The sequence below is a fragment of the Erpetoichthys calabaricus genome, chromosome 1, assembly GCF_900747795.2.
Source record: "Erpetoichthys calabaricus chromosome 1, fErpCal1.3, whole genome shotgun sequence".
Taxonomy (NCBI): domain Eukaryota; kingdom Metazoa; phylum Chordata; class Cladistia; order Polypteriformes; family Polypteridae; genus Erpetoichthys; species Erpetoichthys calabaricus.
Genome location: NC_041394.2, coordinates 334,678,873 through 334,695,687, shown reverse-complemented (window position 1 = coordinate 334,695,687; position 16,815 = coordinate 334,678,873). Strand labels below are relative to the sequence as shown.

At 37.5% G+C, this 16,815-nt stretch overlaps 1 protein-coding gene across 4 annotated transcripts in view; it reads right to left on the bottom strand.

The window, feature by feature from the left end:
* LOC114664744 (zinc finger protein 345-like) overlaps positions 1 to 16,815 on the bottom strand; it is a 292,505-nt gene that overhangs the window by 106,722 nt on the left and 168,968 nt on the right. For 2 of the 4 annotated variants that reach the window (XM_051925501.1, XM_051925495.1), the window contains exons 2-3: positions 12,491 to 12,728; positions 1,007 to 7,056 (exon numbers count right to left, since the gene is read on the bottom strand). In XM_051925501.1, the coding sequence (XP_051781461.1) occupies positions 5,507 to 7,056; positions 12,491 to 12,653 (1,713 nt within the window). In that variant the 5' untranslated portion in view covers positions 12,654 to 12,728 and the 3' untranslated portion in view covers positions 1,007 to 5,506. Of the gene's footprint in view, positions 1 to 1,006; positions 7,057 to 11,502; positions 12,013 to 12,490; positions 12,729 to 16,815 lie in introns of those variants that run through there. The other 2 variants (XM_051925485.1, XM_051925492.1) reach the window with 2 other exon arrangements.

The window sequence follows — 16,815 nt, the reverse complement described above, 5'->3', positions numbered from 1 at the left end:
CAAACTGAGCACCAGTCCATCACCTAAGACAAACACTCACAAGGAGCCAATTCAGAGTCACTCATCAACCCAAGCTGCACATCTTTGGCATGTGGTTGGCTCTACTGCCTCACTGGTCCAGATTTCTGAGTTTTAATTTTGACTCCCTTATGCACTCTGTGTAAAGTTTACACATGCTGCCAGTATTTTTTCGGGTTGCTCTGCCATTCATATTGACACCATTTATTTTCAGTTACCAAGAAAGATTTACACATCAAATCATATGGAAGTTAACTCTTGGTGTAAAGAGTGGGCAAATAAAATGTCCACAATGTTAAAGCTAAAAACAGGCCTGTAGCAACAATTCTAAAAGGAATGTATTTTTTTTTTCATAGACCCCATCATTAGTGACACCCAGATAGAGATTCATAAAGATTAAACAAATATTTATTTTGTTTTCCTTTTCATATAAACACATTTGTAAATATTTTGTCGATTAGTCATGTAGCTGACACTACAACTGGGGAATGACTCCAGTTTTATTTAAGAAGAAACAGCCTGTGCACTGCCTGCAGTAGCTTGTTCTCCTGTTCCTTGGTTTTGTGTTTGGTATTTTGATATTTAATTCCCTGGTTTTAGACTTCTAGCTGATACGACAGTGTTTTTGGAATCCTGTCTCTACTTGTTCACCATCAAGTCCTTTCCTTTGTATACTTTTTGAATTTAAAATGTAAAAAAAAAAACTTAGCACAGATTTTTTCATTACAGCTCCTCTCTGATTGTTTGAAGACATTTTTATCTTTATTTGACAGCCTATGTCCCACTATTGATCCTGTATAGGCCACAAGCCTGCACCTTTAGTTTGGAGCTGCACTTCTTGAAGTCATGAGGCTTACACTTTTGCCTCAGATCTTTGGTGGAGTGCAAGTCTAGCTTTCATTTTTTTGAGACCTGTTATCATGTCTGGGTTTAGTTTACAGGAACTGTTTCACACCGTGCTTGGTGTAATGTAATATCAGATGCAAACGTGAAAACTTCAAACTAATTTTGAATGCAAACTGCAATAAACATATTACTGCATTTGAAATTTGAAAACAAAAACAGCATCCGTAGTCTGTAGTGAGTTAGCGTAATTGAATTTCATTTAATGTAACTTTTATAATGTTAATTTCACTTTATGTTGTTACAAATGCTGTGTCTATGTTCAATAGCGATGGGTCATTCTGTATCAAAATCTTTGCAGCTGGCAGTAGTTATTGTTCTACCAGAAATGGCAAATATTCACAATACTGGAAAAATCCTCATAATTTACAGATAGACTGAGATGCACACCATCAATTCATTCTTTATTGTCTAGTATTTATATGCTTCTTCATCCAGTGTTCTTATTTAGGGGTGCAGAAATCCAACGCCCGACTCGTCCGACACGGGTAAATTGACCGTCAGACAAGCGTGTTTTTCTGGTTTCAGTTGTCCATGGACAAGTGCAATTTTCTGGAGAAAAAAGTATATGTGCTGTGCAGGGCACATTTTTACCACTACTTTCAAATTTTAAACATTTGGGTACATACTTCGTGCGGAAACAGTCTACTTAGGCATGTTCTTCATGTGTTACGTTGGTCTTCAATATTGTTTACAAAATGACGGCTGATTTTTCAAAGGGGAAGCACTCTTACGGGCTTACATAAGTATTTTGCCCTACTATTTACACGCTTGGAGATGTGGTCATTTTTTTTAATGCCGACATTATAATGAAAAATCATCAGATTACATCGTAATCGATAACTTTTATATGTTATTGATAAAATTCATTGTTTCTACGTAAAAATGCGGTCATTACAATGCAAATGTTTTCACCACAAAACAAAGCTTGTTAGGCAGTTAATCTTTCCTGAAATTTGTGATTTCGCGTAGGTTGTGATATATTGAGGAGTTAAGAAATTTATTGCGTGACAACATCGATTTTTATGAGCTGCCTATAGATCATTTTTAATTAGAGAATTTTTCATATAAAACAAGTTGGTTTCGCGCTGTCAGTTTATTAAAAATAAAGAAGAAAAAATTCTAACGGTTTAAAATGTTATGAAAGATCTATAAAAATCTTCACTTAGACGTGATTATTTATTCCCGACAACATTGGTAATATTTACTTCTTTGGAAATGTACCATCTTGTGGAATTTTGAATACGTCATTATGCGGTAAGCACGTTTTTCTCGCTATATGCGTGTTGCTGAAACTGAAGCAAGTAGCATCGCAGATGAGAAATGGATCGTTTCTTGATTAAAACTGGCACAACAGGCCCTAAAAAACCTGACAATGAGGGCAAGAAAAGAAAAAAAAAAGCTGAAAGGGACTGTGAGTATGATAAAAAATGAAAACGGTCTTTTCAAGAGTTTCCGTGGGTAAATGCAGACAACACTGACTCCGTTTTTTTGCCAAATTTGCCGTCAGTATCCACTTATTGCCGACAAAACATCCACATTATTTACCGGCAAAGAAAGTCAACAGAAAAGACACACTACTGTTACATCAGCTGTCTGCGAAACACATTGCCTGTATGTCAAAGCATGAGTCTAAAAGTAAGAAAAAAGTTGGTTCAATTGAAAAAGCGTTTTCTAAAGTTGAACGCTCGGAGGTTGAGTGTTATGCTAGGCTGTTCAATACTGCTTATGCTGTTGCTAAGCACAAAAGGCCATTTACTGACTTTCAATTTGTGTTCTGTGCAGGAAAAGAATGGTGTAAATTTAGGGAGTGACCATCGAGGCAGGGACGCCTGTGTTGAGTTTGTGAAGTCAATATCGTCTGTTTTCTTGAATGATGTCTCAAGCCACATGAAACATGTCAGATTCTTTTCAGTCATGAGTGACTCAAGCATCGACTCATCAGTAATAGACCAAGAAGGTATACTACTGGGGTACGTTCATCCAGAAACGTTTGATCCCTACACAGCCTTGGCTAGCATTGAGAATTTAGAAAATGCCAGAGCAGATGGTGTTGTTGCTGCCATAAAAAATGGTTTGTCAAAATGTGGCATTGATATTGAAAAAATTGGAGACAATGACCCAAAGCTTGTGTGCATTAATCTTGATGGTGCAGCAGTTAATCTTGGAGCTAAAAATGGTGTTGCCAGAAAGCTCAGTGATTGTGTAAGTAACAAAGTTCTTGTTACACATTGTGTGGCACATAAACTGGAGTTTGCTTACGTCTTTTACAGCATCAAGTACACCTATCTGAAAAAGTTTGAAGACACCATTAAGCGCATCTGCAAGTTTGATTCTTTTTCACCAAAGAGACGAAGTGAGCTGCAAAATCTTACGTCAATTTTGGATGAAACCTTGCTTATGCATTCAGAAATAAAAGCCATCAGATGGGTATCATCAAAGTCCAGAGCACTGAAAGCTGTTAGCCAGGATTTACATGTAACTATTACCCACATGGAACAGATACATTCCACATCAAACAAGGCAGATGAACTGGGGCAGGCTAAAGCCATCCTACATGACCTCAAGCAAGTAAAATTTATTAAATATCTATATCTGATGATGGATGTACTTTCTGTTATTACAGCCACCTCAACTCTTTTCCAGAGCAAAGACTTGCTGATATTTGAAGTTAGCGAGGCCATTGACACCTTGTACACCAGATTGCATGCCATGACAAAGGAGCCAGGAGAAAAACTTGCAGTTTTATAACCTGTTTGACAAGGAGTCTAGTACATTTGATGGATACTCAAAGCTGTCTGGTGGTTTCAGAGATTTTTGTGAAGACAGAGATGTTCATGATCTCCTGGAAAGCATGCTTCAGTATATACTTACCATATTCTCTGACCTTGATAAGCCTCCTGTGTCAGAGAAAGTCCGCTTAAGAAGCACGTAGTGATTCACACACAGAGAACATGAAGAACTTAACATGCAACTTTAGTTATGATGGGATTTGAAAAAACACTAGCAAATTAAAATGATTTTAAGATGAAACGTATGAAATTCAACTTCGATAACAAAATAAACTTTTGAGATTAAAGTCTACATTTCAGTCTATTCCTATTTATTTCTCTGTACCGTAATACACTTCCGTAAGACACTCAGACGGTACGGGAAGTGCATGGAACCTGGTGTACACACAGTTTAATGCATCTGGATTTTTTTGTGAATATGCACATTTCCATGTTTGTCCGTACACCATGTTTTAGTGAGAGTTCTATGCATGGCGTTATACATGAGACGTCTGATGTGTTTCTAATATTTGGGAGAATTTGGGAGTGGGATCATTGGACTCAGAAACTTTAAAGAAGCAAGGGTGGTTATCTGTATGATATCTAATTAAAGCTGGAATAATGACATGTTGATTCATTTGCTGATAGAATGCTTAAAATCCTTAGCTGCATTGTCAAAATTAGAAGAAACAATGCTTTTAACAGAAGACAACATGATGCTGCCTAAACACAAAAAAGAAGGAACATTTTGAATAAATAAAACAAATGAAAAGGAGTCAACATTGGGTTTCCAAGACTCTCCCTAGATAGTACTAACTGTGCCAGTCAAAAGCCTCTGTATCTAATAAAAAAGTGCAGTAGGGCATTTGAATGGTCACTGTTGATAATACACAAGAGATTAAAGCACACTGTCAGCAGAGTGGTGAATTGTAATAAACCTGGTCTGATTTGGATGTACCAGTTTGCAAATAACAAGCTAGCACTTTTCCCAGTAACTTCACATACGGTATGTATTCATCAATCACAGGGGCTAGTAAATAGAACATTCAGTGGAATTCTTACTCTGTTTATCATGCTTACTAACAAGAAAGGAGTGAACCTCAATCTTCAGTCATATTTACGACAGTAAATAATATTCCATTTACTTCACATTTTTCGTTGTGAATTCTTGTGTGAAGATTACTTTTATCAGTGAATCGTTTGCCGCAGTCAGAAGAGCAATATGGCCCCTCTCTACTGTGAATTCTCATACGTCTCTGTACGCTGCTACTGGTAGAGAATATTTTTCCACAGTCAGAACAGCAATAAAGCTTCTCTCCATTGTGTATTCTTAAATGGACTTGAAGCTTGCGATTTGTGCTAAATCCTTTGCAACATTCAAAACAGCAGTATGGCATTTCTCTTGTGTGAATTGTTGTAAAATTTGAAGTTTGCTTGTATCAAAGAACTGTTTGCCACTGTCTGAACACCAAAATGGCCTTTCTCCAATATGAAATCTTTTGTCTTTCAAATCTGCTACTCCTAGAGAATCATTTTCCACAGTCACAACAGCAATATGGCCTCTGTCCGGCGTGTATTTTTAAATGGATCTGAAGCTTGCCATTTGTTCTAAATCCTTTGTCACACTCTGAACAGCTATATGGCATTTATCGTTTGTGAATTCTTGTATTAGTATGAAAATTGCTTTTGACTGAAACTTGTTTGCCACATTCAACAGTGTGATATGGTATCTCTCCAGCTTGAATTTTTGCATGGCTCTTAAGATTGTTTAGAATGTGGCAAAGATTTTTCTGATATATGCAATGATAAGGCCTCTATCCATTGTGAATTCTTTTGTGTCTCTGAAAACTGCTATTACTAGAGAATCGCTTACCACACTCAGAACAGCAATATGGTTTCTCTCCAGTGTGCATTCTTGAGTGAACCTGAAGAGAACTTCTTCTTGTGAATTGTTTGCCACAGTCAGAACAGCAATATGGTTTGTCTCCTGTGTGAATTCTTGTGTGGGTCTGAAGAGCAGTACTGGTGTTAAATTGTTTCCCACATTCAGAACAGCAATATGGCCTCTCTCCACTGTGAATTCTCTTATGTCTCTGTAAACTGCTACTGGTAGAGAATCGTTTACTACACTCAGAACAGCAATATGGCTTCTCTCCAGTGTGTACCCTTGAATGGACCTGAACAGTACTACTCCTTGAGAATATTTTGCCACAGTCAGAACAGCAATAAAGCTTATCTTCATTGTGTATTCTTAAATGGACATGAAGCTTGCCATTTGTGCTAAATCCTTTGCCACATTCAAAACAACAGTATGGCCTATCTTTTGTGTGAATTGTTGTATGAATTTGAAGATTGCTTGTATCAAAGAACTGTTTGCCACTGTCTGAACACCGATATGGCCGTTCTCCAATATGAAATCTTTTATGTCTTTCAAATCTGCTACTCCTAGAGAATCGTTTTCCACAGTCAGAACAGCAATATGGCCTTTGTCCAGTGTGTGTTTTAAAATGGATCTGAAGCTTGCCATTTGTGCTAAATCCTTTGTCACACTCTGAACAGTTATATGGCATTTCTCCTTTGTGAGTTTTTGTATTAGCATGAAAATTGCTTTCGTCTGAAACTTGTTTGCCACATTCAGAAGTGTGATATGGTATCTCTCCAGTGTGAATTCTTGTATGGCTCTTAAGATTGCTTATATCAGAAAATTCTTTGCCACATTCCAAACAATGATAAGGCCTTTCTCCATTGTGAATTCTTTTATGTCTCTGAAAACTGCTATTAGTAGAGAATTGCTTACCACACTCAGAACAGCAATATGGTTTCTCTCCAGTGTGCGTTCTTGAATGAACCTGAAGAGAATTACTCCTTGAGAATTGTTTGCCACAGTCAGAACAGCAATATGGCTTCTCTCCTGTGTGAATTCTTGTGTGAGTCTTAAGATGAGTACTGGTGTTAAATTGTTTGCCACATTCATAACAGCAATATGGCTTCTCTCCAGTGTGTATTCGTTTGTGTGTTTCAAGACTGCTTTTGCTACAGAATTGTTTTCCACATTTAGAACAGTATGGCTTCTGTTGTGTGTGACCCCTGTGAAGTATGAATCTCGATTTATCTTTAAATGTTCTTGTCTGCTTTTGGCAAACATCCAGAGCTGCAGATTTTGAATCATGCATCTGTTGTTGAGTGTTGATGATGCTTTCCTTTGTTAATTTCACAACACGCGGAGAACTATATGTCACTGAGGCTGGTGTCAAAATCTCCGATTCTGATGTCAGTTTTTTCACATTTTCGTTTTGCTGTGGTCTACAATGAAGAGAGGCCTCAAAAAACGAAGGTTGATAGATGGTCCATCTTTCTTGCAAATCTGCAGCAATAAGGAAAATATAATAAGGATTATGACAATAATATGCTATATAAGCACCAGCATGGGTTTATGAGAGGAAGATCTAGCCAAACTGGAACTGGAACAGTTGACAAAAACAAAACATATGACAACATTTACTTAGATGTTCAAAAATCCTTGGATAAAGTCCCACACCAAAGACTGATTCTAAAACTAGATGCTGTAGGGATTAGAGGATCTCAACTTGGTCAACCAACAGGAGACAAAGAGAAAATTCATTTTACTGTAATATAGTGCACACTGCTATAGGTTGGCAACAGAAACATCAATTATAAGTACAAAATGGGAAACACTGTCCTACAGGAAGCAACCTCAGAAGAGCAGTGTGTAGTAATTAACAATTAGCTCGTCAGCCAAAGAACAAAGATTACATACAAGTAATGTTACATTAACTTTTCAACCTGTTTTGAAAAATGTTTTGCAAAATTTAGTTTTTATAAGTATAATTAAAAACAATAGTAATAATAACAACAACAACAACAAGAATACTGTGCTGCTTTCTGCCATCTTTGACTTGTGCTTGAGAATGCAATGCTCATGCCTAGAAACGGAGACTTGTGTTCGAGAAATGTAGGCATTGTGTTCACCTTGCTTAGCAATGGTGACGCCACTTCTGTCTGTAAACTGCGGGTCTAGCCCTGTGGTGACGTATAGTGCTGAGGCTCTGCAAGTGAATGTTACTCGATATTTTTAGCTAGGGAAAGGAAATTCAGACTCTTTAGCTGTCATCTTGTAGATCTAAAAGAAAAATACTTATGTTATTAAGTGTGTTATCTATTGGGCTTTTTTTTTTTTTTTACAAAAAAGAAACACTGCCAATGAACATTAAAAATGTAAAGATGAACTAACTGATTTATACACAATCTGTGATCCCTTCCTTGTCACAATTTTGAAAGAAACTGTCATACAATAAGAAATCAAATATTGAGAAACAAGTCTGCAAAGAAAAGACATTTAGAAGTTGCACTGAAATATAATCAGGTCAGGTTGGGAAGCATGTACTGGTACAGCATTTTGCTGCTCCCATTACACAATGAAACAGATTGGGATCCTAGTTGGCAACACCCCAGGCAAACACATGGTCCAGTCCCACCCTTCGGAAATGACCATCTATCTGCCGCAACCAGGTGTTAAATACACCGCAGCTTCAAATGTTTTATAGTACATCAGCTTTACTTTCATCCACTCTTTAAGAGATAGGAACTGCCATCCTCTGAAACAAGCTTTCAGGTGGTATCATTTATACTTTGCAATATTATTAAGCCACATTATGTCAAACATACACGGTTGAGGCAAACGTCTTGGAGATAGACAAAATAACCTTACAACTGTAATTACATCTTCTAAAATAAAAATTCATATGTGGTCTCAAGAATATTATTTTTTAATAAATGCATGATCATTTTTTTTAATTTATTTTTTTAAAGTTCACGTGCAATTCTAAATATACCTTACACATACATCTCCCCTCCCAAACATTCAAATACAGCAAACACTAAATAAAATGTTTGTCAGATTAGTCAATAAAATATTTGATAAGATTTATTGTTTACAACATAATCAGTAGTGGCCATCCTGCAATCTTGCAATTTCTAAGAAAACATAGTTGGAAGACATTTTTCAACAGCGGGGGCACTAGAGATAATATACTTGGTGACGAGAAACAAGGAGATTCTTCTTTGCTTAAATTGTACTTCTCTGTGGAGTGCTTTCACAAGGGGCCTTGATTCAGATATTATTACTTACTGTTGGAAATGCCCGCTTCCATCACTGTGAATGGTAATGTAAGTAGATTGTCAGCACTGACTTTTCTAACATTGCTTTTGAAAAGCTAACAGATCACAACAGCAGTCACACTGTGTTTCCCTGTTGATCAAGTGTGATCTTTCTCCAAATAGGCAAAAGTATCTAGTATATAATGCATGTTTATTACTTAAATCGACAAAAAAAAAAAAAAAGAAAAAAAAAAGTGATTCCAGACTTGTTGAGCTTGTTTGACCTTCACTTTGTAAAAGGGCATCAATAATCAATATATCAATAACTACTCATCCAAGAATATGTCTGTTCTTACTTATAACACATGATGCAGTTTGGCACAACGTGTGCCACGTGTCAAGATATACCAGCAAAGCTATCAGTTTTACATGGAAAAAGGAGAACACGCAAGATGGCACATTGTGTATGGAATGATCTACAAAAAGACTGCAGCTCACGTGCAATGTTTTCACATAAATGGCAGACCTGACAATGTATGTACAAGTATGCAAATATAAACAAACACTGGCAGTTGTCTTTGAGTGTGTGCATGCATCTGCCATTAAACAAATGTATGTGATATAATACGTGTGATTGTTTGAGTGTGTGTATGCGATTCAAAACATATGGTTGTTGTACTCAAATCATCCTAAAATGTGTCTCATTTACATCCAAGTAACATATTGCAGCAGTCCTTCCATTTTCAGAAAGAAAGACCAGTATTTATGGTTGCATTTGCATTCATTGTCAGTCTGCAATATATGAAAACTCTGCAAGTGAGCCACCATCCATTTTCTGCAGCCATTCTTTCAGTGTCCTAATGGTCAGCTTCCTTAACGTTTCCTTAATAAGTCATGTTTAAATGGTAATTGGTTACTGGAAAAACCTTTCTAATTGCATTAGTAACACTGAAACCTGTTATTCTGTTCCTTAAGTTGAGTTCTGGGTTTCAAAATACCAAAATGAAACATCTTTCTCAAGAAACATGTCAGTCTACCTTTTTGTTTTTGGAGTAAAGGTTACTTCATGTGATGGATTGCAAAGAAACCAAAGATTTCATACAAAAGTGTCTATTACTGTCTTGATAGAAGAGGGCAAACTGGATTTAAACAGGAAACAGAAGGGGAAGGCCCAGATGCACATAAGAGTATAAGGACAGCAGGATGTATGGTTTGAGAAACAAACACCTTTAGGTAGAGGAAGGCATAGCAGCACATTCTTCTAAAGATCACCTCAGGAGTATTAAGTAGAATGAACTCTTTAAATTACACAGACATCTCTCTGACTCTCTGTTACATTTAAGAAAAGCTTGTTTTAAGGACATTGGTTTGAATTGTTCAGGTTGTATTTTTATCTCCTCATTTTGACTTCTACTATTTATGTTTATTTGTAGAGAAACCAGGCAGTAATTAATGATTAAAGTGAAATATTTCCTCACTGAAACTTGCATTGTTTATTGAGATCATCTGCCCTCGTGTGCTTGTTGAAGTGATTATTTGTTAAGCTCTTTCAAACATAGCAAACAGAACAACACACAGGAGAACCTCCTGACGTTTGTTGGAGTACGTCATGAATGTTCATTAAGGTGCTTCTTCTTCTCTAACCACTGAGGATCCCGTTCATGGGTAACAATGAAAAACAAGAAGAATGCAGGTGTCCCTCTGGCCCATGCTGAAGTATTGAAGCTGAGGCAGTCAGCTTAGGTCATATTGATAATGTTTTAGACGTATGTGGCCCTTTCAAAAGGTAGTTTATCTGGTAAGCCCCAGAAGGAGAGCAGTTAAGGTAGTCTAAAGTGTAGACTTTTCAGGGGAAGTTCCCATAGGCAGTGGCCCATGGCCTCTGTTGAGGTGTTATTATTGCTCTGTATTTGATCTGTAACAAGGCAGGGGCAGCAATAGACTCTTACCAGAGTCACGTCTGAGATGTGAGCACTGCCCATGTAAATCAAGGCTAATAATGTAGACATTTCCAGCATTGACTTATCCACTAATACAAGAAGAATCCCAGAGGTTAAAGAACCTTTTTTAAAATGTTACCGACAATCCCCAAGTCAGTTTGCTAAATGTGCTACTGTGCATTTATATGGAGAATATAATCTTTATTCCCGAGATTGATCTCTCATTACCTAATACAACTGTTGGTAGTTTCAGAGATCATTTACAGTATCTAGTAGTATTTGCTGCTAAAGAAATGAGTTAATCAAGGCTTGGTCAAATAACCATCCCTCAAACTTAAGTTCCTTTTAGAGCTCTGGGACATTCTTTCAGTTGTGGGAGTTGCTGAATAGTACTATTGGGTCGAGTAGGATTACAATATACCTCCAGCAATAACCTCCTTAGGGTAATGTTAATCCTGGGAATCAGCTAACATTCATGCTTGTCCTTTTACATGGTGTAAACCTTGTAAACTGTGGAACTATGGCCATTGCACAGCATTTCAGGGAATTCAAAAATAATAAATTATGGTTTTAAAAATGAGTTGCTCAGTTTAAAACATATCTATGGCATCTAATTAAAACAAGTTTGGTGTTTAGTTTGGAGTTCATGAATCAAAATCAGCTCACATTTCTTAATTATGAGAAAGACTCCCCTGTAGGTAGATCACATGGAGCTTCATATAGATTTTTTTACAATCATTTTTATCTCTTACCTTCTCCAGAATGTGCTGAACATGATGCATTCTCTGTCTCCTTTATGTCAGAATCCAAAGGTTCGGTTTTCACTTGGACATGATCATTCTGGAAAGAGTGAGATGTACTTTTTGTGAAGTCTGTTCCAGTTAGCTCTTCTTCTGGACACACAAGTTGAGAGACAGCCTCTGATTTGAAGTCTTCTGCCTTGACATGGATTACAATTGTATTTAGCTGCAAGTCACTTGTATCTGATGTTGGCTCAGATTCTCTTTTAACATTTATTAGTCCCAATTTACAATCTTCTTTTTCCTCAATGCTATAAATATTCATCTGATGTTGCATGCATTCCCATTCACAGTCTTCTTCCTTAATGTGCACATTCGTATTGTTTTCCATGTTATACAAAGAAAGAAAACTCCTGTGCAGTCAGAGATTCTCCCTTTCCTTGTACTGTACAAGGAGCTTGTACCCAAATGTTGCAGTTTTCTTTATAGGAGGTCTTCCCTCAGCATCCCACTCCAACTCCCCTACAAAGACAGAAAATGACTAAGTATGTTAAGTAAGCAGGTCTTTACTTAGAATAGGCAACACTTCCAGTTAGTGCTGTGGCAGGATGAGATTCTGGCGTTCAAAGTTTTTGCTGTTGCCCATCAGAGAACTACAAGATCTTCTTCAAGTCACAATACTTAGAGAAGCAAGCAATATTTCAGGTTACCGATGGGTGAAAAGGTCTATGCCAGTCTACCTTATATAAATTAAAACCCACCCATCACACTGAAACATAAGCCGTGTCCATCACTCCAATTGGCCAATGTAGTTGGTTACTAGCCTTCTGTTGATCTGCTTATTGTTACAGTTTTTGAGAGGTGCTCCAGTTTTCTGGTTCTTTCCGTGTTCCACTAAAGTTAAACTTAAAAAGTGGACAAAGCAGCACCAAACCAAAAAACCAACTGTGAAGCAACACAGCACAGCAAACTGTGTTTTACAGTTATTTTCATATATTACCTTTTGCAGAACGTAATGAACATAATGCTTTCTCAGTCTCCTTTATGTCCGAAACCAATGATTCAGTTTTCACTTGGACACAATGATTCTGGAAGGATCTGCATAGCACATTACACATTACTTGTCTCTTCTGAGTCAGTTTATTCTCATTTAAATTCCACATCTAGAAGCTCCTAGATAGATGGACACTTGCCTTCATTTTATAGACGTTACCGGAAATGGAAGCTTCTCTTTTTCTCTGTAAACAGAAGAGAGTAAAATGAATTCAAGATTGCATCAAAAAGAACTAAACACATTTAATCACATTCTTTAACCATTCCTCATAGTTCACAGACTGCACACAATAGTCTACATTTCGTTTTCAATGACTTTTAGATGAATAACAATATGAGGCATTCTAGTAAAAAAAAAATTTTTTCTCAGGGGGGTTGTAAAGCCTTTTCTTATCTTTTTACTGATCCATCTACAAAGATCTGTCAGAATGCACATTGCTTTTTACCTTGTGTTATCAACCAATCCTGCACTGTTAATCATTCACCAATAAATGTTAATGATTGCTCTTTAATTCAATTTATTATTTAATAGCTCTCTTAACTGAGAATGCAACAAATGCAATGCAATAAATTTACTGATAAAGTGTAAATTTTACAATTTACAGGTGGGATTCACAAAAATAAACATTGGCTTAAACACATAGTAAAATTAAAAAAAGAAATTTCAAGATGTTTGACATATTGATCTTAACAACATTTGCATTGACATTAGTATTGAAATGTGGTACTTTGACTGACGAGAGGAAACCAAAATCTCCAGTCAGCTGAATGCCTACTGAAAATAAACGTAGCAGTCTAGTCAGTTATAATGTAGACTTATAAACAATGTCCAACATAGTCACAGCTCTGGAGACTTCAGCCAACTGATCCAAGGGCATTCTACACTACTGGGAAGTCAAAGAAGATTGATTCCTTTCATTCGTGGATTGCAAGGCTATTAAGAATTTTTTGTGTCTTTCCCATGGGCAAGAAAATAGCTTGACAGTATAGCAATGGCGCCAAGGACTATATCATGATACAGAGAAGTGAAAAGTAATTGAAAAGAGACATTAACAGTTCATAATTGTCAATTTTATATTTCTGTACAAATAACTAACAAAAGGAGTGCTATAATAACAGATAATAATAATATCTGGGCAGAACTTATCTATACATATTAATAAAAGGCAAAGCCCTCACTGACTCACTGACTGACTGACTGACTGACTCACTCACTCACTCATCACTAATTCTCAAACTTCCCGTGTAGGTGGAAGGCTGAAATTTGGCAGGCTCATTCCTTACAGCTTACTTACAAAAGTTAGGCAGGTTTCATTTCGAAATTCTACGCGTAATGGTCATAACTGGAACCTGTTTTTTGTCCATATACTCTAATGGAGGAGGCGGAGTCACGTATCGCGTCATCACGCCTTCTACGTAATCACGTGAACTAAAAACAAGGAAGAGATTTACAGCACGAGTCAAACGCGGGAACGAAGGTAAATAACGTTAATTTTTGAGTGTCTTTTAATACTGTGTAAGCATACATATTAACACATGTGCAATTAAACGTGTGCATTTACGGGGTGATTTCTCAGGCTTAAAAGCTCGTCTTTTATCAAACGCGGGAACAAAGGTAAATGACGTTCACTGTCTTTTAATACTGTGTAAGCATACATATTAACACATGTGCGATTAAACGTGTGCATTTACGAGGTGATTTCTCAGGTTTAAAAGCTCGCCTTTTACTAAAAAGGTAAATGCAAACTGTTTTCATTCTGAAGGGCACAAACCACGTTAGATTTCAGACGTTAAACGCGCAAAAATGTCGGTACACCAGATAAATAAGCGCAACATATTATCAGTTGTATTGTATGCTTACAATACATGTAGAAATGTGTTAATCGTTAACTAATATTATGGGATGGTGTTTTTCGACTCGCGCCTTGATTTAAACGATTGCATTTCTTGGTGGGTTTGCATAGCTTATTGTCAATATCTTTACACCTCTTTTTAAGACTTAATTTAAAAAGGTTTTCTTTTCTTCTTAATTAAAATTTAAAAGCAATACTTCACCGCTGCGAAGCCCCTCTAGCGCTGACGTCCGAGGTTCGATTACCGTAAGCGAGTGCAGTGAGTGTGTACGCCTGATGAGCCAAGAATAAGGGGGAAAGACGTGTCGCATACTCTGCATTATTTGACAGTAAACTATTTTCAATCATTCTATGATCTGCTTCTCACAACTGAAGGCACCGTGGCTGAGGTTACCTCACTTGCTGGCCATCCATAAGCGTTACCTGGTAGATAACCAGCCACTCACTTCACTCCCTTACGGGAATCGAACCTTGGACGTCAGCGCTATAGGCAAAGCCCCTAAAATTGCGCCACACCGTGTGGTTCGTTTATTTGACAACATGTAGATCAGGGTAATTACATTCACGACATTCGTAGTCTGATTCACAATCTGATTGTATGGGTGGTTACCTACCAGGTAACGCTTATAGTTGGCCAGCAAGTCAGGTCGAAGTGATCACTCGAGTGAAGGCAGCTTCACAAAAAAACAGATCCTTAACAAACTGTTATTAGTATATTTTCCCTCAATTTAAAAAGGTTTTCATTTCTTCTTAATAAAAATTTAAAAGCGGTACTTCGCCGGTGCGAAGCGCGTGGATTTGACCGACTGACACATACAGACATATTCATGAGTGCAGGTACTTCAGAAAGAAAGCACCGTGTAAACCTAAAGTTTAAATTAAGTTCATACACCTACAAAAGGTTGCCATTCATTTGAGGCAAGATTGCTTTTCTTCTGTACAACTATACGTTGCATTCTCAACAGTGTGCTTGCACGGCTTCGGATATAGATATATATATATATATATATATATATACATACACACACACAGTGGTGTGAAAAACTATTTGCCCCCTTCCTGATTTCTTATTTTTTTGCATGTTTGTCACACAAAATGTTTCTGATCATTAAACACATTTAACCATTAGTCAAATATAACACAAGTAAACACAAAATGCAGTTTTTAAATGATGGTTTTTATTATTTAGGGAGAAAAAAAATCCAAACCTACATGGCCCTGTGTGAAAAAGTAATTGCCCCCTTGTTAAAAAATAACCTAACTGTGGTGTATCACACCTGAGTTCAATTTCCGTAGCCACCCCCAGGCCTGATTACTGCCACACCTGTTTCAATCAAGAAATCACTTAAATAGGAGCTGCCTGACACAGAGAAGTAGACCAAAAGCACCTCAAAAGCTAGACATCATGCCAAGATCCAAAGAAATTCAGGAACAAATGAGAACAGAAGTAATTGAGATCTATCAGTCTGGTAAAGGTTATAAAGCCATTTCTAAAGCTTTGGGACTCCAGCGAACCACAGTGAGAGCCATTATCCACAAATGGCAAAAACATGGAACAGTGGTGAACCTTCCCAGGAGTGGCCGGCCGACCAAAATTACCCCAACAGCGCAGAGACGACTCATCCGAGAGGTCACAAAAGACCCCAGGACAACATCTAAAGAACTGCAGGCCTCACTTGCCTCAATTAAGGTCAGTGTTCACGACTCCACCATAAGAAAGAGACTGGGCAAAAACGGCCTGCATGGCAGATGTCCAAGACGCAAACCACTGTTAAGCAAAAAGAACATTAGGGCTCGTCTCAATTTTGCTAAGAAACATCTCAATGATTGCCAAGACTTTTGGGAAAATACCTTGTGGACTGATGAGACAAAAGTTGAACTTTTTGGAAGGCAAATGTCCCGTTACATCTGGCGTAAAAGGAACACAGCATTTCAGAAAAAGAACATCATACCAACAGTAAAATATGGTGGTGGTAGTGTGATGGTCTGGGGTTGTTTTGCTGCTTCAGGACCTGGAAGGCTTGCTGTGATAGATGGAACCATGAATTCTACTGTCTACCAAAATATCCTGAAGGAGAATGTCCGGCCATCTGTTCGTCAACTCAAGCTGAAGCGATCTTGGGTGCTGCAACAGGACAATGACCCAAAACACACCAGGAAATCCACCTCTGAATGGCTGAAGAAAAACAAAATGAAGACTTTGGAGTGGCCTAGTCAAAGTCCTGACCTGAATCCAATTGAGATGCTATGGCATGACCTTAAAAAGGCGGTTCATGCTAGAAAACCCTCAAATAAAGCTGAATTACAACAATTTTGCAAAGATGAGTGGGCCAAAATTCCTCCAGAGCGCTGTAATAGACTCATTGCAAGTTATCGCAAATGCTTGATTGCAGTTATTGCTGCTAAGGGTGGCCCAACC